Raw genomic sequence first — 26,100 nt, 5'->3', positions numbered from 1 at the left:
AGTGTCTATTTCCACCCCAAACCTCTCTTCCAAACGTTAGACTCCTAGACACGACTGCCTATTGGACTCCACTTGAATGTTCTAGTAGACATTTCAAAACTCATCATGTCCAAGACTGGGTCCCTGACCTCCCATCCCCACCACCCCACTACCCCACCTTCACCTAGAGCCCTCTTCACGTTGGTCAGTGGCAACTCTGTCCTTCCTCTTGCTCAGGCCAAAACCCTAGGAGTCATCCCCAGTTCTCTTCCTTTTCAAAACCCTACATCCAGTCCTTCAGGAAATGCTCGTAGTTCTACCCTCAAAATACGTCCAGGATCAGACCACCTGTTCCAAGTCCCATTGCTGTCACTGGAACAAACCAGCCAACTTCACCTGCATGGCAGCAGCGGCCTCATCACAGGTCCTCCATGTCTCCCGTGTCTTGGCTCAGGTCACAGGCAGATCACAGCAGCCTCTACTCCAGCCATCCCACAGCACTGCGTTTTAGTCAGAGGAAAACCCAAAGTCCTCCAGAAACCAACCGGCCTTGCCTCTTCTGACCCCTGCCTCAACCACTCTGGCCTCCTCCATGTTGATCAAATGTGCAGGCGTGCTCCTACCTGAAGACACTGGCCGCAGCACTCTCCTCTGCCTGTATGGCCCTTCCCCTGTGTGTCCTACCTGCCTACTCCCTGCCCACCTCCAACCTTTGTCCAATTTTCATCTTCTCAATTCTGCAGCCTGCCCCCCTTCCCCGCTCTTCACTCCAATTCCCCTTTCCTTGACCCACATTTTTCCCACTGTTTCCATAATTACTATCTAATTTACTTTATTTATTCTGTCTGTCTTCCTCTTCTATAAATTAAGCTCCTCAAAAGCAGGCATCTTTATCTCTTTCCTAGTAAGTGCATTTCAAGCACCTAGGACAGTCTAGAACAGTCCTAAGTACTGTTCTGGAGCCGTCTAAGGTTCTGCACAGTCAATAAGTACTTGTTGAATGAATGAAACCATAGTATTTGTGTTGGGTTTTGAGTCTATGTAACAAATTTCCACAAATTTAGTGGCTTAAACCAAGGCCCAGTTATTACCTCAGAGTTTCTGTAAGTCAGAAGTCCAGTCATGGCTTAGCTGGGTCCTCTGCTCAGGATCTCAGAAGGCTAAAATCAAGGTGTCAGCTGGGGTTGCAGTCTTAGCTGAGGCCAATTCCAATACTGGTTCCAGGACTGGCTTCCAAGGTGGGTTGCTGGCAGAATTCAGATCCATGCAGTTGTAGGACTGAGAACTTCAGCTCCGAGAGGCTGACTGTTGTTCCCTGCCACACGCCCTCTCACAGTTTCAGAGTTTGCTTCTTCACAGCCAGCAGAAAAGCATCTTGCTGGCTTCAAATCTCTCCCTGAAGGCTTGGGTCCTTTTTAAAAGGGCTCACATGATTAGATCAGGGCCCAAGGTTGGGTTCTCGTTTGATTAACTCAGAATCAACTGATTAAGGACCTTAATTGTGTCTGCAAAATCTTTTTACCTTTACTCCTGAAAAATGGCTTTCCATCACATTTACAAATCCCACCCATACTCAAGGGGAAGGGATTATACAAGATATGTATTTGAGGGGGTTTTCCAGGGAAACTTCGAAGCCTTCTTAGGAGTCTTCCTATAACAACATTTTTAGTGATCTTAAGAACATAGCAGGCCTTACCTTTTTCGAATGTCTCATCCATTGGTTTAAAATCAAGCCTGTGTAATTACAGAAAGAGTTCACGTGTCAACTTGTTTGATTTTTGCCCATCTTCCTTCAATATATCATATTGAACTTCTTTGTTAATGGAAATAATGTGTTGCACCTACACAGCATTTTAAGAGCATTTCAATGAAAATAATATTAAAGTTCAAGGATTCATATGAAAGAAATGGAAGATAAACATGAAAGGGCAATGCCATGGTTATCTGTTGGTGTCAGCTCCCTTCTACCCCTAGTCCTGCTGGGAATCCCTGAGGATTTCCAGAGGCAAGTGAGAAGATGAAGAAAATATAAGGTCCTGAAGGAACCCAAAAGCTGAATCATGACTCTTCAAATGTCTAAGGCTGCCTTACCATCAGAGAGAGTTTTGAAGCATCAGAGCCTAGCTTGGTGCCACAGCACCTCAGTAAACGTTTGATAAAAAGGGGTGACTGAATAGATGAGCTTGCAGAGTCCATTGGCCTCTAAGATTCTTTTCAGATTCATAGCATAACAGACTTTATGTATTTTCCTATCAAAATTTTTTTTTTTTCTTTTCGGTACGCAGGCATCTCACTGTTGTGGCCTCTCCCGTTGCGGAGCACAGGCTCCGGACGCACAGGCTCAGCGGCCATGGCTCACAGGCCCAGCCGCTCCGCAGCATGTGGGATCTTCCCGAACTGGGGCACAAACCCGTGTCCCTTGCATCGGCAGACGGACTCTCAACCACTGCGCCACCAGGGAAGCCCGGTCACCTTATCTTTGATAAAGGATGCAAGAATATACAATGGAGAAAAGACAGCCTCTTCAATAAGTGATGCTGGAAAAACTGGACAGCTACATGTAAAAGAATGAAATTAGAACACTCCCTAACAAACACCATACACAAAAATAAACTCAAAATGGATTAAAGACCTAAATGTAAGACTGGACACTATAAACCCTTAGAGGAAAACATAGGAAGAACACTCTTTGACATAAATCACAGCAAGATCTTTTTTGACCCACCTCCTAGAGAAATGGAAATAAAAACAAAAATAAACAAATGGGTCCTAATGAAACTTAAAATCTTTTGCACAGCAAAGGAAAACATAAACAAGACAAAAAGACAATCCTCAGAATGGGAGAAAATATTTGCAAATGAAGCAACTGACAAAGGATTAATATCCAAAATATATAAACATCTCATGCAGCTCAATATCAAAAAACAGACTACCCAATCCAAAAATGGGCAGAAGACCTAAACAGACATTTCTCCAAAAAAGATATACAGATTGCCAACAAACACGTGAAAGGATGCTCAACATCACTAATCATTAGAGGAATGCAAATCAAAACTACAATGAGGTATCACCTCACACCAGTCAGAATGGCCATCATCAAAAAATCTATAAACAATAAATGCTGGAGAGGGTGTGGAGAAAAGGGAACCCTCTTGCACTGTTGGTGGGAATGTAAATTGATACAGCCACTATGGAGAACAGGATGGAGGTTCCTTAAGGAACTAAAGATAGAACTACTAAGCATATACCTTGAGAACCATAATTTAAAAAGAGACATGTACCACAAAGTTCATTTCACCTCTATTTACAATAACCAGGACATGGATGCAACCTAAGTGTCAATCGACAGATGAATGGATAAAGAAGACATGTCACATATATACAATGGAATATCACTCAGCCATAAAAAGAAACAAAATTGAGAGAACAAATACCATATGCTAACATATGTGTATGGAATTAAAAAAGAAAATGGTTCTGACGAACCTAGGGACAGGACAGGAATAAAGATGCAGACATAGAGAATGGACTTGAAGACATGGGGAGGGGGAAGGGCAAGCTGGGAAGAAGTGAGAGAGTGGCATGGACATATATACACTACCAAATGTAAAACAGATAGCTAGTGGGAAGCAGCTGCATAGCACAGGGAGATGAGCTCGGTGCTTTGTGACCACCTAGAGGGGTGGGATAGGGAGGGTGGGAGGGAGACACAAGAGGGAGGAGATATGGGGATATATGTATACGTATAGCTGATTTACTTTGTTATACAGCAGAAACTAACACAACAATATAAAGCAATTACACTGCAATTAAGATGTTTAAAAAAATCAGTTCCATGACTTTATAAACAGACATATTTATTAAAAAAAAAAAAAAAAAGATTCTCCAGGTCACTGCATGCGAATGTTTGAGAAGAGCCAGTCACCTCCCCAAACAGGGCTGCGTAGCTGCTTAGGTGTGACCTCTGTGTCCCAGAGCTTGGCCTAGGATTTTCAGGGCCCGAGAGGATATTAGGTCCCGGAGCACTAACTCCTCATGCTGTCAAATGCATGAGACACTGCATCTAGATCTGAGCGCCAGGTCAGTCAGTCAGGATGTGGGAGAGACTTGCCAAACAGCTGATATCCAGTGATAAGCACACTGTTTCCGTATGGGAGTCTACACTGGAAGAAGTCACATTGCAGTCAATAGTTTAGGGAGTTCAGCGCAACGTGGGCCAGTTTAAAGAGTCTAATGGCTCAAGTCCCAGTGGCTTTGGGCATTGTTTCCTGCCTTCTCCCTACTCCCCAAGGAGTGAGATGTACCAGTAGCTTCACAGTTGGGAGTCAGGGCCCAGTTTGTCAGGATGGAGCTGAGGATGGACAGAGGGGTCCTTGCTCCCTTTTCCTACTTAACATGTCATCCCTGCCACCTTAATTAGCACATTCATTCCTAAATATGTTGGTGCCATTGATTAGCATACAATTTTCTTTAACATCAGAATGTTTCTAGCCCTACATTTTATGTTTTTTTACTTAGCATACTCTTCAGTTCATACCATTCATTACATGTTAGTTTTAGTAATTCAGTCCTCAGAAAGTGACTGTTTTCCAAAACTTTGGGAGGGATTCTTCATTGCCCATCCATCTACTGTCTACCGAAGCGTATGCGTTTGACCTCTGGCTGAAATTCTTTTGTGTGACAGTTTTTCTTTAGATTATTTGCTGACTGTGAGAAGGATCCACCTCAGCTTGACTACACACAGATGCTGCTTTATTTTGCTTGCCATCCAGATGGTGTGGAAGGGGTCTACAGGGCCCTCAGTGTGGCCACTGGGACTCACGTCTTCCAGCCAATTGAAATGCCTCCTCTTGGTGCAGAAAAGGTAATTGTGGTCCAGAAATGGACTAGCATTGGGGTCTGGAGGGGATTCCAAAAGATCCTAAACTTCTAAGAACAAAGACTGTTTTTTTTCAATCTCTGTATTTTCCCAGGTTCCTCACACGATGCTTTACTAGGTTTTCGATAAAGCCTTACTCAATCGGATTAAGAACTAGGGACCCACTATCTAAAAAATGTTTTGGTAGTTAAATCCAAATTCGCTCAAAGTTTCTTTGGTGAAACCAAAATTTGCTCTGTAAAGGGCAGCCTTTATTTTGCATGAAGTGCTGATCCTGATAAATGAGAAAGAACTGGGTATCAACCCAGACTATTTGTCACACTCTGTGGAAATTCTATGTAAGACAAGTTCAGGCCTCAGACATCCCACATGTATGTGACACTTGATAGTATTTCAGGCCCAAACCTGGCCACCTGAATTCCACAGGCACTTTGTGTCACCTGCAACCAGCGACAGAAAAGCTTAATGTCCAATAAAACCTCACATCCCCCTGTCGATTTCTACAGGGTTGGCATTCCCTGTTCTGGGGGAGGTAGAAAAGCCTCAGAACAGGGAAATAACTAATACACTTATTAGGTGTCCATTGGCATGACTTTTTAGTCTTCACCTGACCTTCTGGGGACAGAGCAGTGGCCCTCATGATGGAATGCTTTTTTCTGCTCTTCTTTGTGGACCCACAGGGGAGAGGGATGCTGCACAGTTCAGACTCCTCGGCTGTCCTAGCTGCAGTTCTTTTCCTTTCATACATGTTTGTCAAAACAGAGTATGCTGGGTTGTCTGAGAAAAAAAATGGGAAGTTCCTATGACAACTTTCACATCCCAGAAGACATAGACTCTTTTACAGGCAGCCCTATATTTCAGCCCTGAGCAGATGACCCGGAGGATGTCCTACCCCTTGCATCAGGGGCAGGGCGAGGCCACAGTGCTGCCTAGGAAGCTGACAACTCAGGGCTCTTCACCTCGATGTACTTTAGACTCAGCATTAACACTGACACAGTGACAGAAAGTTCAGGAAGGAGTTATTGTTATTTCCACTCAAGAATGCTGTCTTCTTAGAACATAGGAAGACCATTTACCTTTTCCCAAATAAATGACGAGTTAGATGTGGTCTGCCTGCATCTCTCTATAGATTGGGCCTCCTTAACCCAACACTGGTATGGATCATAACCTGCCTGGAGGTCTCAATTAACCTGTCCTCAGGGAGACCTTCCCTGACCTGGAATGGTGGCAGGCAACCCTGCCCTGTGTTCCCATAGCATGCTGTGCTTCCCCCTTCACCATAATCCTCATAGATAACTACTTCTACAGGGTCAGCTTCCTTTCTGGACTCTGGGCACCCTGTGGGCAGGGATGGGCCATCTGTCTTGCTCTGCATCCCCTAACCTGCCTTCCTGAATCTGAATTACTGCTACAGAGCTCAGTAAACATTTCACTGAGTGGAGCAATCAATTACTTCATTAATTAGCTTTGTAAATCCTACCCTCTGTGTAGCCCTGTGATCTGCAAAGGATATAGAAGAAGCCAAATTTGCTCCACTAAAGGGGTTCCATCTAATTGCCCCTCTCCATACAGGAAAGAAAGGGAGAATGACGGCCCACACATGGAGGGAACACAGAATAAAGGACAGATTAACAGGGGGCTTTACAGATCAAAAGAGGGGTCTAAACCTTCTTCTTTGCCACCTCCGTACCTTTGCTCTTGCTACCCCCTCCACCTGGAGTACGCGTCAGCTCATCTGGAAAGGTTCGAGGGCTCCCCAGTACCCAAGGCCTATTTCAACCACCAGATCATTCATGAAGCTTCCCCCAACACACAGAGCACTCCCGCAACTGGGCCCCATTTACATCCAGATCCTCTCTGGCAAGGCTGAGCACCATCACATGCACCTGTGCATTTACTCAACAAACATTTATCCCCAGCACCTCTGGGGATAAAACAAGTAAAATAAGGACTACAGCAAATGGTGATAGACACTATGGGGAATAAAGAATAGAGGGAAAAATATAGGAGTCTGGGTGGGAGTTGCAGTGTTAAATAGAATGGTCACAGAAGGTCTCTCTGTGAAAAGACATGGAAGCAGAGGCCCAGAGCGGCGAGGGAGAGGGCCTTGCAGATAGACCTCTGGAGGAAGCGCATTTTAAGTGAAGACAGCAGTAAGTGCAAAATCTCTCAAGTGGGGTCATGCCTGGTGGACCCTAAGGAGCCGCAAGTCAGCCAGTGTAGTTGGAGAGGATTGAGCTGGAGGAGAGTAGCAGGCAAGGACAGTGAGGGGGAGAGGGATCCAAGGGGCCCTGGACTGGCGTTGGCTTTGACTGTGTCAAGAGATGAGATGAGAAGTCATTGGAGCAGGGTCGTTTGATTTAAAATGTGCCCCCATACAGGACAGACTGGAGGGGGCAAAGGAGGGAAGTAAGGAGAACTAGTCATTCAGGCAGGGGGTGGCTTATCTATTGAATCCTACTGCTGTTATTCCTACCTTGAGTTGGGGGTGACTTGTTACCCATCTTTATGTCCTCCAAAGTAGCAAGTGCTCAGTAATGCACACAGCAAATACTCAATTAGTGTTTGTGAACATGGCAGAGAAAGAAAGGAAGAAAGAGACGAAGAGAGAAGGAAGGGAGGGACTCCCGTCTCCAAGGTAGAAAGGAGGAGAGCAGACATTCCAGAGGCAGAGGCAACAGCAGGTTCAGGAGGCTGCACTGAGCCAGAAAGACCAGGAAAAGGAAGTATGTGCTACAGTGGTTGCCATAGCAACAGACAGCTCTCTGGGTGGGTAGCAGCCAAGCCAGCTAGTGCAGGAAGGCACTGCATCCCTCCTATCCCTGACCCGGTGGGTCATTCACCAGGAGCTAGTGCCCATCCAGGAAGCAGCTCCCCTGGATCACTTCTCTCAAGAGCTCTTTTAAAGCCCAAGGACACTGCACAGGAACTGCCCCATGACCACTGCACAACAGAGATGAAACCAGGGTGGGGCGGGGGTGGAGTGCAGGTCTGTCACACACCACACACCCAGGACTACTCCTGGCTGGGAGTGAACCATCGGAGCTTTTGAAATACAGGATCCACCCACCTTCCTCATTCTTGCCTCCTCCTAGCCCTCACCATCCTGCCTCCAATTATGCTGCTCCCTTTCTGTGCCCTTTCCAACTGTATTCTAGTTCCCTGGGCAACTTTATCCCAGGAAGGCAAAATGAACCTGCTCAGAAATAACACCTCCAATAGATCTATATCCACTCCCAAGACATTTAATGGGATCTCGGCTTTTGCTTTCCAAAAAACAACTGGAAATCTCCCTGATACTTCATTCTTTCTGAGTCTATATCTGCTACTCACACTGTTTTATTCACCGTGGCACAGACCTCCTGTTAAAACCCACAGCTTTTTGGGTAATTTAAAAGCTCAAGAACAAAGCACTCATGAGCAGGCGCTAGTCATCATGAAGCTTCAAATAAGTTGATATTTGAGAAAAATGGTTCATCCTGACCTGTGGAGTTTGGGGTTATGATATTGGAATTTCGTAAATTATGAGCTTGAACCTCCCACATTTTGAGAGTCTTGTTAAAGCATCTTGACAGAGATGGTTTGAGGCCTTGGGTTTTGAAAAACTTAAATGTGCATCCCATTCTGCTCTTTGATTGAGATGCGGGACTAAACAGACTGAATGGTAGAAATGCACAGTCAGGCACCACTCCAGGGGCACGTTTGCTGGGAGTCCTCGAGGGTCATCTCTGAGAGTGTGACACAGTGTTTGCTAGCACCACAATCTGCCCCGTTGCTTGGAAGATAATGTGACTCACACAGAGTTTTGATGCCACTAATAATTGCTCATTCAGAAGCCCTGGCTTTTCTCCAAAGCAGCATCCCTGGTTTTGTTCATCCACCCACACTCACAGTCGTGGTCTTTCAGAGCGTCTGTTGGGAGCCCCCTCTTGGGCACACCGTGCAGTCCCACCAGGATGCTGAACTGGCTCCTTTGGTCCTGATCTTGGCCTCCCTCTTCTCCCTCCCCTCCCACTGAACCGCTAAGTCTATTCTGTTCCAACCCCCTAGAGAGCAAAAATAGCAAATATTTATAAAGCATCCTCTGATATAACAAGTTAAGGATTCTTCACTCAAATGTTTAAATTGTTATCTTTTGACTAAAATAAAAAATCTATTTATCCCATGATGATTATAGCAAGGCTCTCTGTAGTTATGGAAATAGTGCAGAGGCAGCAGGTTCCTTTTCTGTTCAATTTCGGTATTGCCTGCTTATCCAGCCCAGCTAGTCATGTGCTCACCCACAGGTTCTGTCTCTGTCTTCTCCGTGTAGCATCTGTGCTGCCCTCTGAATAGAAATTCATTCATCCTTCAGTCATTCAGCAAGATGTTCTACATCTCGACTATGTTCATTTCAGTACACCAAATATTCTATTGCCCCGGGGGGATTATTGACGGGTAGCCAGTGTGATGATTTCCAGGCTTTTTAGATGGAGACAAAAAAGCTAGTTTCACATTTCTGCCGAGTAGTATTTCAACTGTTTAAAATGGAGAAGAGGCTGGATGGACAGATAGATAAATAGATAGATAGATAGATAGATAGATAGATAGATAGATAGATAGATGATAGATAGGTAGATGATAGATATTTGTACTAAATTCCAAAAACTTCACCTGCTAGAGCATTCTCCCCCCACCCTCCAAGATTAGATTAAATTCCCAATTTACCAAAGGATATGGAAACCCAACTAAAGCAAGGTGACCACACAGAGCTAGAGCAAATACAACCTGTCTCTACTGCACTATCCTCAGCACCTGCAAATCCCTCAGAGGGGCTTATGACAACCAGAGGCTTAATTCTGTTCTGTGTTATAATCCTTTTACACATGGGACTTACGTGCCTCTTTGGAAAGAACTTGTGTGATCTATGCACTTAATGCTTCTACTGAATTGAGCATTTACAGGTATTGGCACCCTGCTCTAATTTTAAGCCTAAATTAGCATTTTTCCTTCATCAGAATAAAGGAGAATCAACCCTCAGGTGTTCTCTGACATCGAGCCAGTCAACATTCTGAAAATGCCCATTTTTCTATGGCAAATCATTGAATATCTATTACCTCATCATCAGAAACACACACACACATTTATAACAGTAAATACAGTAAGTACAACTCTACTGTAAAGAATTTGAAAAATACAAAACAAAGTGAAAAAGAAATCACCTGTTTGACCAACCAGAGGTAACTACTTTCAATTCTTTAATGTACCTGTTTCTCTTTTTTTCATTTATAAGTATAGATATATAAGAAAATGAGGATCCTAGTATATTTATTATTTGTGTTCTGTTTCCTTTCTGCATTCATCCCATGAGTGTTTTCTCATGTCACTCGGTATCCTTCTAAACCAAAATGTTCATGGCAGCATAGTATTCTGCCACAGACTGACACTATCACTGATGTCACCATTCCCCATTTTTGGAACCATAGGTTTTCTATTTTTGCTGTAAGTAACACGGAATGAACATCCGTATACAAAAGTCTTTGTGTACATGAATATTTATTTAGAATCAATTCCTAGATCAATAATTATGGCATCAAAGGGTAGGCATATTTTTCAGGCTTTTGATACGTAAGAAATTACATCAGAAACAATTTATTCTCTCCCATGCTCAGAATGCCAGTGTCTGAGTTCATGGCTCTTGGCCAAGTGTCAAAGAACAGCAATAAGAATCCCAATCTGTCTGTATTCAATTTGTTTTCTATTTTGCCTTCTGGATGTTTAGTCAGGTTTAACCTCCAGTATCCAAACAAACATTCCCAAAGCTTCTTAGAATCTGTCAAGCTTGAGAAATTAACTTGCCCACAACCTCTTGACTGCAGGCAATTTCCAAAGCAAATCCTGTTCAGAAAGCTAGCTTCATGTGTAAAAGTCTGACAGTGGTTACACAAATTCATTCCACTGTCCTTTCACTGAGGAATGCGGTGTATCTGGCAGGGTAGTGAGCAGAAGCCTGTATGGAGGTGAGTAAGACACCCCTACACTGAGGCCTCTGTCAACTACCAGCAGAACTAGTCTGGGATTTCAACATGATTTCCAGTGCAGCCAGCATATTCTATCTCTAGATTTTGTTTAGCTAGCTTGCAGTAGGCACTATCATCCCAGGGCATAAAATTGCGGGACCAAACTGGTGTTTTCTAAATATTTCTGTTCCTGGAAAGACTTCATGTTCTCTTCATTGAATTGCACAGACCTCCTCCTTTACTGATATGAGTCCCATTGAGGAATATCCTGAACTTGAGGACAATTTTATAAGTGAAGAAAGGGAATTACAAGAGGAAGGGGAGAAAAAGGAAGAAGAAATCTCTGAAAATGCGAACACGGAAATGATTTCCATGGAAACTCTACTCAAAGTGTTCCGAGCAGCAAACGAAACACAGGACGCTAACAGATTTGCCAGCCACCAAAAGGCAGAGAACATGTATTCAGAGGTTGGTTAGATTATTTCATAAAAGGGGCCACCTGTACCCAAGAAAAGTTTCCCTCAATTTTGAGCCTATGTTCATAGAATTTCTCCCCAAATGTATCATCATAGAGAAATTATGATGATTCCTTTAAAAAACAAAAATTTTAACATCATCAGGATTGTAAAGTTAATCAACTTTGTTTTTTTTTTCCTTTTAAGAGCTTCATAAAAGTATTTCAGGACCTAGGTTCCAAGAATCTGGAGCCAATTGAAGTTGCTGTTCTTCTGAAGCATCCTTTTATTCAAGATCTGATTTCAAGTTATCCAGACTATAAAATCCCCGTGAGTATTACCCAAAGGTCCTAATACAGTCTTAATTTGGTTGAGTTCAGGTTCAGGGCTTGGTGGGATATCACACATGTGGAGGGGCTGAAGGAAGGAAGAAGCTGGACTAGGCTAGACAGGGTCTGAGGAAGCTCAACTGGTAACAGCGTCAGGCCAGAAAGGCCAGCCCTCAATACCCACATGGCAGCAAGTTCAGACAGAGTAGAGGTGACTATCAGTACATCAGTACCATGATAGGACAATCAGTATATGGATAATACTATTAGTACTACAGATAGGACCACCAGTACTAGGGATAGTACCACGGAGCTGCCCCATCGGGACTCTGAGGACTTGGGTCTACCCCAGAAGGCTGGAGGTAGGTGGCAGGTAAAGCTGGGTGGGTGGCAGTATTTATGTTCTACATTATTCCAGCCATCGAATGGCCCTGGCTTATGATTGAAGAGTATGGAAAATAGAGTCCCCCTGCCAAAGAGAACTAAGGGGACCATGATCCCCAACCAAGTGCTGATTTATTCACCGTACTCTAATCACGGTACACATTGTCTCTGTAGCTCATGGAGTGACAGTGCTTAAGAAGGAATGTGTGAGGGTTCCCTCAGAGAAACTGTTCAAGATGGGAAAACTGAGGACAAAACCTAAAGAGACCTGACCAAGTCAGCAGAATAAAGGAAGGAAGAGAGGAAGAGCTGTGTCTCAGAGCTACCTTAACCACGCACATCTCAAACACATGTGCTGAATGTGCACCCACCGGGCAAGTCCCGGGTCCCCAACAGTAAGGGCTACAGAAAGCAGGGGGTGACCCCCTTTCAGAGTGTGGCAGGTTGCTACAACCCTCTCACAAGCCTCACACACTTAACAGTGTGAAGTCTTCCTATTTGCCTCCTGTTAGTTGTTTATTGGACTACAAAGAGTTTGCTGAGTTTAAGATAAAAACACTTTCACTTTGATAAGATGCAAGTGATCTAAGAGGCGTTTCTCCTGACCCCTCAGTGATAACCTGCTATGCCCGGAAATCAGACTATCCAGACTTAAAGATCTTTGTACCTACATTTATTTGTTCTAAATTGATGATCCTTTTTACATTTTATTACTTCTGTTGGCAATAACTGAAATTGATTTCTAACCAGCTGGCAGACACTAAGCATTTTCAGTAGTGAAGTACGACGCCAGCATTTAAGAACATAGTTTCTGGAATCATAAAGTCATGGGACTGAATCTCGGGTCCACCATTCACTAGATACCTGACCTTAACTTTCTCTTGAGCCTGGCTTTCTCATCTGTTAAATGGGGATAACATCCATTCCTAGTTCAAAGGGTTGTGGAAAGGATTAAAGGAGATGGTGCCTCTAAAGCACTGGGCACAGTATCTGACACATGGCAAGTACTACAGAAACGATGGCTGTTAGGATATCTATTCAATACTGAGCACTTACCACTGAGGCTAGTAAAATAAGTTTCCATGGGAGACAGAAACATGAGTACTAAACTCAGTTGCTGCTCCCAAGCAAATTCCGCTTCTGTCAGCAACAGAATGTTTACTCACAGGAATTAAATCAATAACAGAATGATAGAAGGTAAACCACACCCAAGCGCAAAATTACAGGAATTCAAAACATAGGACTTTTTGTGCTAGAAACTGAGTCTTCAAAGATGGCTGGAGTTTAAGAAAGTTGAGAGGGTGGGGAGAGAAGGTCTATGCGGATTTTGCTGTAGGGGTGGAGAGGAGACCACATCCTGGGTGGAAAGAGAGGCCCGGGGGAAGGCATGGAAGCCGGGCAGCGTGGAGGAGTGGAACCCCACTGGTTGAAGAGCAGAGAGCAAGCTGTGAAGGGCTTGGAGTGATCCCGTTGGATTAGTAAGATCAGGCCAGATTGCAAAGACCCCAGATGTCACATGGGGAAATTTAGTTTCAATTTGAAAAGCGGTGGAGAATGGCTAGGCTTCTGAGCAGGGGCATGATGTGATGTGAATTTCTTCATCCCTAAGTGTTTCTTTGCCTCTTAAGCATATCATATCATTATGTCTCTACATTTAATGGGCCTCTTTTTTAAATTATTCGTGTCTCTATTTAAACAGGCCCAACATATTTGGAAATGTGGTTGGCAATGTTCTAAGTCATTGTACTCATACATCCCACAAACATTTACTCTTCACATTGAGACTGATATATCACAGGTCCCTTTTCGGCATCTTATACTCCATACTTTTGTTAATAAAGACCAGTTCTCTTCCCCACTTAGGATGAGGAGGGGATAAGTCAGTGTGACCCTGGAATTAGTGGGAACACAGAGCACATCAGAACTAGACAAAGGGTGGAGAGAAGTGGGTGGGTGGGTGTCACAGAAAGGACGGGCAGCCGTCTGCCAGCCGTGGGGGTCTCCCTGCTTTTGCCTTCCTCTGGGCAACCGTCCTTCTGTGTGTTCCAGAAGCCCATCACTTGAGACTGCGTTTCATCCTACGCATTCTGTTCCACATTTCAGGGAACAGCCCTCCTATGTTAAGCCAGTAAAATAATTTTCAAATCCTTAGAATTATGTATAATAGGGTTTATCTTACATTACCAAGGACAATTAGGACCCTAAAACGATGCCACGCTTATTTCCTCCTATAATGGGAGAAGAACTCCCTACAAAGTCAGGACGATTTGGGGAACATTCTTACTTCTGGAGACTTTAGAACGACTGAATATGATTGACTTGCAGAGAAGATTCTATTGGCACCTTCCTGAAAAAAGAAACCCACCAACAGATGACTGACTGCCTTCGAAGTTAAGTCCCGTGAAGATGTGTTCTGACGCCCAGGGAAAGCTGAAGTCCACAGGGCTCTTGTTAGTTTGCATATTTCCCTCATTTTGGAAGGAGTTTCACCAACTTGCACCCCAGCTGAAGCACTCCTGACGTTTTTGAGCAGCACAGGACCGACTCCGTTGTGGCAGGATGTGTGATATTCTAGGCTGCAGCCCACTATATTCCAGGAGCCCCTTGATGCATTGATGACCAAAATGACCTCTGCTCATTCCCCAAATCCTCTCTGGTGCACAGACCCCTCTGGCTGAGAGACCTGCAGCTGGAGGGTATCTGACCTCCCATGAACCAGCCTCATGTCTTGGGTATCACCTGATACTCTAACAGTAGAAAAAGAGTTCATCATTCTGTTTGTCTGTCTGTCCCAATGGTTCATTCCTTCATTGCCAAGGTGCTTCTGCTGAGTTAGCTTCTTCAACCCTCCCCATCCTGGTCCTTCACATCTCCTCCCTGTTGCTCCACCCTGGAATCTCATTAGAGGGTGGTGGACCACCCGCTATCATCTAATCCGGGCGCTTTCATCTGATTGTGACCCAAGGAGAGCTGAGCCTTGGACCTGAAAAGCCTAACTGTGATGTGCGAAAAGGAAAGAGGTTCCCTTTCCAGTAAGGGGCTCTATTCTCGTTTTCACTAAGCAAATAAAGAAAAGAAAGAAAGGAAAAGCAAAAAAAAATCTCTGAAGACTCAGTTACCAACATTCTCATCCTGTCATCATTTTTTTGCTCCAGATATCCATGTACAAGTAAATAGATCACATTTTTAAAATGAACTTTAACCACAGTGATGTTATTTGAAGATCTTTCAAGATAAGTAGAGCAAAAACTAGAGTGTGGTTTTTCAGGTTAAAATGTTGTTTGCTGCTATAAACAGTGGGAAGTGAAGGTTGTCGCCTAACAGCTCTGTGTTTACAAGGTTCATGTTTGGAAGCAGCACGCATTTTAAATACATGTGAAAAAAAAGCGAGTGTGCGTAATTATTTTGATATGTTGTATTTTTTGCTCCTTCTGGCGGGTGGCCTGGCTTTGTGGTTAAGAGAGCAGAGTCAGGAACCATGCTGACTGGGTTCACACTTACGAACTGTGTGACCTTGGGCAAGTGACCTCATAGTGCCTTGGTTTCCCCATCTGTAAAATAGGGTTAATTATCAAACATACCTCACAGGGTCCTTGTATGGATGAAATGGCTTAATCCATATAAAGTGCTTAGCTCCGTGCTTGGTAGATAGAAAGCACTAAATACATAGTAATTATTATTACTATAATTATTACTGCTGGTCTGCTGGTGGTTGCTGTTCACAGGAAATATTTCTGAGCCGTGCAAAATTGTACATGGATGAACTAAAAAGCTGGCATTTCAACTCCTGAATTCAGTGTCTGCTCTTTGGAAAGAAAGGAGTCTTTCACTGGTGCAGTGCCATGATGACAGAGGGTCCAAACCAAAGTCCCAGGAATCCCCATGTGGTCAACTCCTATGCAGAAGCTCCAGATTTTGTGTTGGATTTTATAGTTATTTAATCTAAAGTCACTTATTTAACTTTAGTTTCATAGGTCTTTTACAGAGAGGTTATTTTCAAGGAACGTTCCTAAATTGTTAAGAAAATGCTTTGGTTAAATGTAACAAGATCAATGAGGACACTGTCACTGGGTGGTTAGTGAGGAAAGTCAATTAATTTCCTCTGATAAATAGATTTACAAGTATAAGTGGACAATGGATTTTTCTATACTAATCCAGCCAATGTAGTTTCTTGCGATGCAAACATATGCTGAATAAATGTAGATTTCTTTTAACAAGCCTGTACATCAAACATACAGCCTTAAAATTAAGGGTTCCACTCACTAGGAGATAAAAATAAATCTTTTCATGTTAAAATCATAATGTCACAGGAGAATTTCTTCGAAACAAATGAGTCAGGACCCAATTACGTGAGGGCAAAATACCTATAAATATAAATGTAACTGGAAGGGACACAGTCTTCAAGGTATCTGACTTTAAGATATACTCCAACCATCTCCTTTATGTTTATAACAAAACATGATGGCTGCTTCAGCACTTTGTGTTTTCAAGGCACTCATGTCAAACATTTCCAGACTCTCTCAGGCTTTTCTCCACTAACTGCTACTGAAAACTATGGCCCCTGATTTCAGCTATAAGTCTAGCCAATCTGATTTAAATACTAGAGTTTATAATTTTCCCCCTTGCTCTGGAGTGTCAAGTAATCACAGGACAGCTCATTCCTTAATCTCCAAGTTAACAGTCCCTAGTCAGCATTAGCCATTTACAAACAATATACTATGCAAAGAAGACATCTTAGTAAGAACTGTGGAGGGTAGGACCAGAACGGTCAAGGGCGAGCAGCTGTTCTTTTTCCCTTAGCTCACCTAAGATTGACCTTTGGCTGTAGGAGATCTGTATTTTCAAAGAACAATCTCCTTCAAGAAAATGATTCACTATGGTTCCTGGCAGTGACTGGTACAGCGATGTGTGCGTCCCTCAGCAGGGGTCCGTTCAGACGCTGAACTAACTCATGTTTTCATGAGTGAAATGACTATGGTCAAATAGAAACCTCTGGGGCTTCCCTGGTGGCGCAGCGGTTGGGAGTCCGCCTGCCAGTGCAGGGGACGCGGGTTCGATCCCTGGCCCCGGAGGATCCCACGTGCCGCACAGTAGCTGGGCCTGCGCTCTGGAGCCCATGAGCCACAAGTACTGAAGCCCGCGCACCACGGCTGCTGAATCCCGCGTGCCTGGAGCCTGTGCTCTGCAGCGGGAGGGGTCACGACAATGAGAAGCCCGTGCCCCACAGAGAGGAGTGGCCCCGGCTTGCTGCGGCTGGAGAGGGCCCGCTCAAAGCAGCGGGGACCCGGCGCAGCCAAAAATAAATAAATAAATAAATAAATTTTAAAAAAGAAAAGAAAGAAACCTTTAGAACTCAGCTCTGAAGAAAAGAAACATATTCTTAAAGCACTTGCCTATCCAAAATGAAAATAAATAAGGAAACACAAGCTTTAAATGATACATTAAACAAGGTGGACTTAATTGATATTTATAGGACATTCCATCCAAAAACAACAGAATACACATTTTTCTCAAGTGCTCATGGAACATTCTCCAGGATAGATCATATCTTGGGTCACAAATCAAGCCTTGGTAAATTTAAGAAAATTGAAATTGTATCAAGTATCTTTTCCGACCACAATGCTATGAGACTAGATATCAATTACAGGAAAAGATCTGTAAAAAATACAAACACATGGAGGCTAAACAATACACTACTCAATAACGAAGTGATCACTGAAGAAATCAAAGAGGAAATTTAAAAATACCTAGAAACAAATGACAATGGAGACACGACAACCCAAAACCTATGGGACGCAGCAAAAGCAGTTCTAAGGGGGAAGTTTATAGCAATAAAATCCCACCTTAAGAAACAGGAAACATCTCGAGCAAACAACCTGACCCTGCACCTAAAGCAATTAGAGAAAGAAGAACAAAAAACCCCCAAAGCTAGCAGAAGGAAAGAAATCATAAAGATCAGATCAGAAATAAATGAAAAAGAAATGAAGGAAACGATAGCAAAGATCAATAAAACTAAAAGCTGGTTCTTTGAGAAGATAAACAAAATAGACAAACCATTAGCCAGACTCATCAAGAAAAAAAGGGAGAAGACTGAAATCAATAGAATTAGAAATGAAAAAGGAGAAGTAACAACTGACACTGCAGAAATACAAAAGATCATGAGAGATTACTACAAGCAACTCTATGCCAATAAAATGGACAACCTGGAAGAAATGGACAAATTCTTAGAAATGCACAACCTGCCAAGACTGAATCAGGAAGAAATAGAAAATATGAATAGACCAATCACAAGCACTGAAATTGAAACTGTGATTAAAAATCTTCCAACAAAAGCCCAGGACCAGATGGCTTCACAGGCGAATTCTATCAAACATTTAGAGAAGAGCTAACACCCATCCTTCTCAAACTCTTCCAAACAATTTCAGAGGAGGGAACACTCCCAAACTCATTCTATGAGGCCACCATCACCTTGATACCAAAACCAGACAAGGATGTCACAAAGAAAGAAAACTATAGGCCAGTATCACTGATGAACATAGATGTGAAAATCCTCAACAAAATACTAGCAAACAGAATCCAACAGCACATTAAAAGGATCATACACCATGATCAAGTGGGGTTTATTCCAGGAATGCAAGGATTCTTCAATATACGCAAATCAATCAATGTGATACACCACATTAACAAGTTGAAGGAGAAAAACCATATGATCATCTCAATAGATGCAGAGAAAGCTTTCGACAAAATTCAACACCGATTTATGATAAAAACCCTGCAGAAAGTAGGCATAGAGGGAACTTTCCTCGACATAATAAAGGCCATATATGACAAACCCACAGCCAACATTGTCCTCAATGGTGAAAAACTGAAACCATTTCCACTAAGATCAGGAACAAGACAAGGCTGCCCACTCTCACCACTCGTATTCAACTTAGTTTTGGAAGTTTTAGCCACAGCAATCAGAGAAGAAAAGGAAATAAAAGGAATCCAAATTGGAAAAGAAGAAGTAAAGCTGTCACTGTTTGCAGATGACATGATAATATACATAGAGAATCCTAAAGATGCTACCAGAAAACTACTAGAGCTAATCAATGAATTTGGTAAAGTAGCAGGATACAAAATTAATGCACAGAAATCTCTGGCATTCCTGTACACTAATGATGAAAAATCTGAAAATGAAATCAAGAAAACACTCCCATTTACCATTGCAACCAAAAGAATAAAATATCTAGGAATAAACCTACCTAAGGAGACAAAAGACCTGTATGCAGAAAATTATAAGACACTGATGAAAGAAATTAAAGAGGATACAAATAGATGGAGAGATATACCATGTTCCTGGATTGGAAGAATCAATATTGTGAAAATGACTCTACTACCCAAAGCAATCTACAGATTTAATGCAATCCCTATCAAACTACCACTGGCATTTTTCACAGAACTAGAACAAAAAATTTCAAAATTTGTTTGGAAAAACAAAAGACCCCGAATAGCCAAAGCAATCTTGAGAACGAAAAACGGAGCTGGAGGAATCAGGCTCCCTGACTTCAGACTCTACTACAAAGCTACAGTAATCAAGACAGTGTGGTACTGGCACAAAACCAGAAAGATAGATCAATGGAACAGGATAGAAAGCCCAGAGATAAACCCACGCACATATGGTCAACTTATCTTTGATAAAGGAGGCAGGAATGTACAGTGGAGAAAGGACAGCCTCTTCAATAAGTGGTGCTGGGAAAACTGGACAGGGACATGTAAAAGTATGAGATTAGATCATTCCCTAACACCATACACAAAAATAAGCTCAAAATGGATTAAAGACCTAAATGTAAGGCCAGAAACTATCAAACTCTTAGAGGAAAACATAGGCAGAACACTCTATGACACAAATCACAGCAAGATCCTTTTGGACCCACCTCCTAGAGAAATGGAACTAAAAACAAAGATAAACAAATGGGACCTAATGAAACTTCAAAGCTTTTGCACAGCAAAGGAAACCATAAACAAGACCAAAAGACAACCCTCAGAATGGGAGAAAATATTTGCAAATGAAGCAACTGACAAAGGATTAATCTCCAAAATTTATAAGCAGCTCATGCAGCTCAATAGCAAAAAAACAAACAACCCAATCCAAAAATGGGCAGAAGACTTAAATAGGCATTTCTCCAAAGAAGATATACAGACTGCCAACAAACACATGAAAGAATGCTCAACATCATTAATCATTAGAGAAATGCAAATCAAAACTACAAAGAGATATCATCTCACACCAGTCAGAATGGCCATCATCAAGAAATCTAGAAACAATAAATGCTGGAGAGGGTGTGGAGAAAAGGGAACACTCTTGCACTGCTGGTGGGAATGTGAATTGGTACAGCCACTATGGAGAACAGTATGGAGGTTCCTTAAAAAACTACAAATAGAACTACCATATGATCCAGCAATCCCACTACTAGGCATATACCCTGAGAAAACCATAATTCAAAAAGAGACATGTACCAAATTGTTCACTGCAGCTCTATTCACAATAGCCCTGAGCTGGAAACAACCTAAGTGTCCATCATCGGATGAATGGATAAAGAAGATGTGGCACATATATACAATGGAATATTACTCAGCCATAAAAAGAAACGAAACTGAGCTATTTGTAATGAGGTGGATAGACCTAGAGTCTGTCATACAGAGTGAAGTAAGTCAGAAAGAGAAGGACAAATACCGTATGCTAACACATATATATGGAATTTAAAAAAAGAATGTCATGAAGAACCTAGGGGTAAGACAGGAATAAAGACACAGACCTACTTGAGAATGGACTTGAGGATATGGGGAGGGGGAAGGGTAAGCTGTGACAAAACGAAAGAGAGGCATGGACATATATACACTACCAAACGTAGGGTAGATGGATAGTGGGAAGCAGCCGCAGAGCACAGGGAGATCAGCTCGGTGCTTTGTGACCGCCTGGAGGGGTGGGATGGGGAGGGTGGGAGGGAGGGAGATGCATGAGGGAAGGGATGTGGGAACAGATGTATATGTATGACTGATTCACTTTGTTATAAAGCAGAAACTAATAAAAAAAATTTTTTAAATAAAAAAATTTTAAAAAAGCAAAATAAATAAATAAATAAATAAATAAAAATCAGTTGTTAAATCACCAAAAAAAAAGCACTTGCCTAAAAAAGAAAAAAAAAACTAGAAACTGCATAAATATAATTCTACATTTTTCACATGTGCTTGTACCCCTTCTACATTGTGATAATGTCTTAAATTTATTTTACAAACATCTGTGATTTAAAATGTAACATAGCTGGGTATTTTAAGTGGACAAGAAACAGATCATTCAATCTCTAATGTTAAAAAAAATATACAGAAATGAGATAGTCCCCCCCACCCTCAAAATAATCTGCTGTTCTAAAGTTCTACAAATCTGTAGACATGATTAATTTGGCATTAGACTTTTCCTTTAATAGAAGGTGGATACTGTTTGTTATTGATTGATAGGGAAATAATGTTTTGCCTTTCCCATTACTGACAAACTCTGCTTTTACAAATGTTATTTAATCTGATATGACAACTCTGTTATTAGGTATTATTAGATGACGAAATGGAATCTCCAAGATCTTTGCTATCTTTCCAAGGGCACAACTAGTAAGTTGCAAGGCAGGATTCAAGCTAAATAGAGAACAATTTTCTCAAAGGAAAAAATAAAAACAACTTACTGTTTAATCACTGCCACATATTAGGTGATCATTAATTCTAACTCATTTACTAATACTTGTGACTTCTCTTTGAATCTCTTCTCTTAGGATGTTAAAATAATTCTCCAAAGGAGTGAGCATGTACAAGGAAGTGATGAAGAGAAGTCTCCTTCAAGACTCACAGAGGAAAAGAAATGAAGACAAGAGAGGGGCAATGAATCTTCCAAACATCAAATGTAAACATGGTGTTTGTTGTATACATTATCATCATAAGTGTAGAAATGACCCCTACCAGGCTATGAGGGGCACAGAAAAGGGAGTCTTCCTTAACTCGGAGAATATTCTGTAATAAACTTTAAATTTCCAAGCAAAAATCCAAAGTAAGAAGGAGTGCATTTTGAAGTGATTCTGAAAATAAAAGGCACCAGAACAATATGTTCAAATATAAACATACACATTAAGTCATGAACAGTCCCTGTGAGAAGTATCTACATTAGGCAGATACAGTGAAAATTCCCCCAAAGCTCCACGTCAGGGCAGCATGGCTGCATACAGTTTGTCGTTCTTGCTCCGTAAAAGTCCAAGGTGTATCTCACTAGCCAAGGAGAAGGCTGCGTTATCAGCTGCTGGTACAGTCATGATCCTATTATCTATTCATAAGTCTTTATTAATAGAATATGTTTCTTGTATAGAGGTACAATTATAGCACTTGTATAAATTAGTGACTCAAATTCAGTGATACTTATCTGAAGAAAGTGATTTTGTTTTTGTTGTTTTCGTTGCATTTTTAAGTGAGCACTGATGTATTTTCAGTGGCTGGTCCTCTGTGAAACCCCCTCTGGGTCCTCACTGGCTGCTCCTTCTGTGGATCTTTGCTGGACCCTCCTCTTCTACTCAGCCTCTAAGAGTTGGAGGGCCCCAGCACTCAGCTTTCTCTGTCCACAGTCAATTCCTGGATGAGTCATCCATTTCCATGACTTTATGGGGCCAAAGCTGAAGTTTCTATTCCCGTCTTCCCCCAAAATCCAAACTTCTCTCTTACTGTCCACTTGATTACCACAGGAATGGCTTATCATCATCACAAACTCAACATATCCAAGCCAAAGAGAGGGAGCCTTCATGTCACCCCTCTGTTCCAACCCTCTATTGGAGTCCCATCTCATGTAGAGTCTGGTTCAAGTCCTCACCTTGATTTTACCCCTCGCTGCCTGTCTAATCTCATTTCCCAATATTTTCCCCCAGCCCTCTCTGCTTAAGCAACAATTGTACCTTGTTGACCCTGGAACACAACAGACACATGCCTGCCTCAGGGCCTTTGCACTTGCTTTTCTCTCTGCCTGGTCCCAAATATCTGCATGGCTTGTCCCCTGACTTCCTTCAGACCTCTGTTCAAATGCCACTTTGTCAGCAAGGCCTTCCCTCAACACATAATACAACATAGAAATAACCCACCATCCCCATATCTCTCATGCCCACTTTAATTTTTTTTTCCATTGTACTTATCAACATCTGACAAATGCATGTTTACTCTTTTGTTTGTCTGTCACTCCACTAGGTTGTAAGCTCCATGAAGGAAGGGATTTTGTGTATTTTCTTTATTGCTATACTCCTGAACCTAAGACTAAAATCATAGCCAGCTTTAAGTTGCATTATAATACATTTGTGCAAAACGTGTAGAGGTATCACATTTTGATTGATCACTGAAAAAATGAGCCATCCAAAGACAATTTCAATTGTCAGTGAGAATTATATTCTATTTCTTTTTTTTTTTTTTCTTTTGCGGTACACGGGCCTCTCACTGTTGTGGCCTCTCCCGTTGCGGAGCACAGGCGCCGGATGCGCAGGCTCAGCGGCCATGGTTCATGGGCCCAGCCGCTCCACGGCACATGGGATCTTCCCGGACCGGGGCATGAACCCGTGTCCCCTGTATCGGCAGGCGGACTCTCAATCACTGTGCCACCAGGGAAGCCCTATATTCTATTTCTTGAGAGTGACACATTGCCTAAATCTGCTTCTTGTGGGTCCCATTCCCAGAACCCTTGTCCTCAAGATGATGGAGAATGGTGATACAGAAGCTTAGGAGTTGGAGAAGAAACCCAGCCAGAGATTTCACAGTTTCAACGAGCTGATTCACTCATAGGTCTAGTTATTCTAGAGAAGGGAGCTGAGGAACATCTGAAAATAGGATTCAAATAAATAAGATATCATGATAAGGACACAGGCAGCCAACCAACCCACATTTTATTAAGGATTGAAAAGGACGAGGCAACATTACATTGCACTAGAAAAAAAATTAAAAACGGAGATAATGGCTCTGTAATAATACCTTATATTTCCTTGTAATTTCTTGTCGTAACAATGTTCTTGCACAGTGTAGTTAATGAAGGAAATTGCAGAATTTCCCTCCTGAGGCCCATTATCTCATCTGAACAGTAGGAGGGCAGCCCACACAAAGGTCTCCCTGATGGGTATTTGCCACCATGTCAGTCTCCAGTCATCAGCAGGATGGAACCGATCTGGTGGTGGAACATGACCTAGAGATGTAAATGGAGCTCTCGCACTGCAGGTTCTGGAGCAGGCAAGGGTGGAACTTCACACTGAAAGCAGAGACTGCATGGGATTCTGCCAGAAGAAGAAAGAATGTACTGTAAGCTGCTCTCCCCAAGAGCCTTCCAAGTCTTATAATTCTAGGGAACGCCCAACCATCTTCAGATCATTCTGATGATGCTTTTCCCCTACACATTACCATGTCCTCCGGCTATTGCTTTTGTGAGATGGATCTGAACTTTCTGATCTTGGACTCTGGATACACCATCAAGATACCTCTCTTAATTCAGCCCAGTATGTCAAAGCCATTGTGTATGGGCATACGCACACACACACACACACACATGAACCCACACCTGCAGATTTTGAGGAGTCTGAGGTAACCAAAAGAAACTGATGACTTATATTAAACTTACAAATAACTAAAGCTTTTAAGCCTTTGTTTCATGTGCTTTAGTTCAACCACATTTCCACCTGTCTTAACAGAGGCCACTTTTTAAGAATATTAAAGTACAGGTATTTACATATAACCCTATTAAATTCATCTTTCAAATATGTTTTTGTATTCTATTGTCATGGTGTTAAAAGAAAATTTATAACCCAATTCTACCATCTGGTACATGTGTATTGTCTACTTACATGGTGACATAGCTGTCCTGGTCTCAGAGCCCTGGGACAGGAAGGCTCTCACTCCCTCCTGGGAAACTCCTGGAGTCTTGAGCCGTCTGCCCTCTCCTGTGGCAGCATCTATGCTCCCCTGCAAGTCCTCATCTAATTTAAAACAAAAGAGTTAATCTGATTTTAAATCTCCCAAAGGAGGCTATCCCTTTCAGGACTCTGTACAGTCAACCCAAATACCAATCTCGGAAAGCCAACCTTCAAGAGGCCATCATGTCTCATGATTAACAGCTGAGCCAACCTTTCTACCAGGCCATGGTCTGAGGTACATCAGTGCACTTTTGGTGTATGTTAGGTTACAAGATTCGGGGATCACCCAGAACTCATTTTAAAACTGTCAAAAATAAGATAGTATTTCCTATGAAAAGAAAGGAAAGCTGATGCTATTTTCTTCTAAAATAAATATATCACCAGTGATGTCTCAATGAAGGGATTGCCTGGGTAAAGATGGTCAAGGAAACAAAATGTCCATTAACGCGTGGTACAGGCAAAGGGTTAGGGTTCCGGCACACCTAAGATGAATGAGAGAGCAGTGAAGCTGGGGAAGTTCACTACTTTACCGTGAAGTTTTCTTCTCTTTCTTCCCCTGAATAGGTCTCCTCCTCCTTCTTGCCTGGCTGTCAATGTCCACTTATTTCAAAGATCCATTTCTTCCTCTTTAACAAAGACTGATATCTTAGACTAATTCATGAGAAAAACCCGAAAGGGGGCCACTATTTCTTCTAAATCATAGGTCAAGGAGGTATCAGCATGGACAGCTTGAAATAGCTACTTCCAGAATCATTTGCTGCCAACATAACATTGGCCTCAGTGGACGTTCACGTCATCCATGCCACCTTCTCTCCACCCTCATCCAACCCACACACCAAATTGTCACCCTCTTCAACATCTCCCACTATTAGCACCATCTCCTCTCTTTTGGGCACTGAATATGACTATGTTCTCCAGCTCTCGCTTCTATGAGATGCATCTGAATCTTATCCTAGTTGCCCCCTTCTGGACAGCAATGTGACATTTTACGGGGTTATTTATGATATCTTCATGCTATTCTTGGGAACAAGGTAAACAAATATGGACTGAAGGACAAGTGAATTTGTAACCAGTAGAGTGAGGTTCGCAAACACAGAAGGTTCATGACATGAATTATTTATTTTC

General features: G+C 42.3%; 1 protein-coding gene across 1 annotated transcript in view; it reads left to right on the top strand.

The window, feature by feature from the left end:
- Window positions 1-21,918, top strand: part of SPEF2 (sperm flagellar 2) — a gene marked incomplete at both ends in the record, with an annotated part of 167,901 nt that extends 145,983 nt beyond the window's left edge. Inside the window, 4 exons of the mRNA XM_079702960.1 lie at window positions 4,664-4,843; window positions 11,086-11,325; window positions 11,520-11,642; window positions 21,829-21,918. Of these exons, the coding sequence (XP_079559086.1) occupies window positions 4,664-4,843; window positions 11,086-11,325; window positions 11,520-11,642; window positions 21,829-21,918 (633 nt within the window). The remainder of the gene's footprint in view (window positions 1-4,663; window positions 4,844-11,085; window positions 11,326-11,519; window positions 11,643-21,828) is intronic.
- Between the last annotated feature and the right edge of the window lie 4,182 nt (window positions 21,919-26,100).

Source organism: Hyperoodon ampullatus, assembly GCF_949752795.1.
Source record: "Hyperoodon ampullatus genome assembly, chromosome: 4".
NCBI lineage: Eukaryota > Metazoa > Chordata > Mammalia > Artiodactyla > Ziphiidae > Hyperoodon > Hyperoodon ampullatus.
This window is presented reverse-complemented; position numbering and strand designations above follow the sequence as displayed.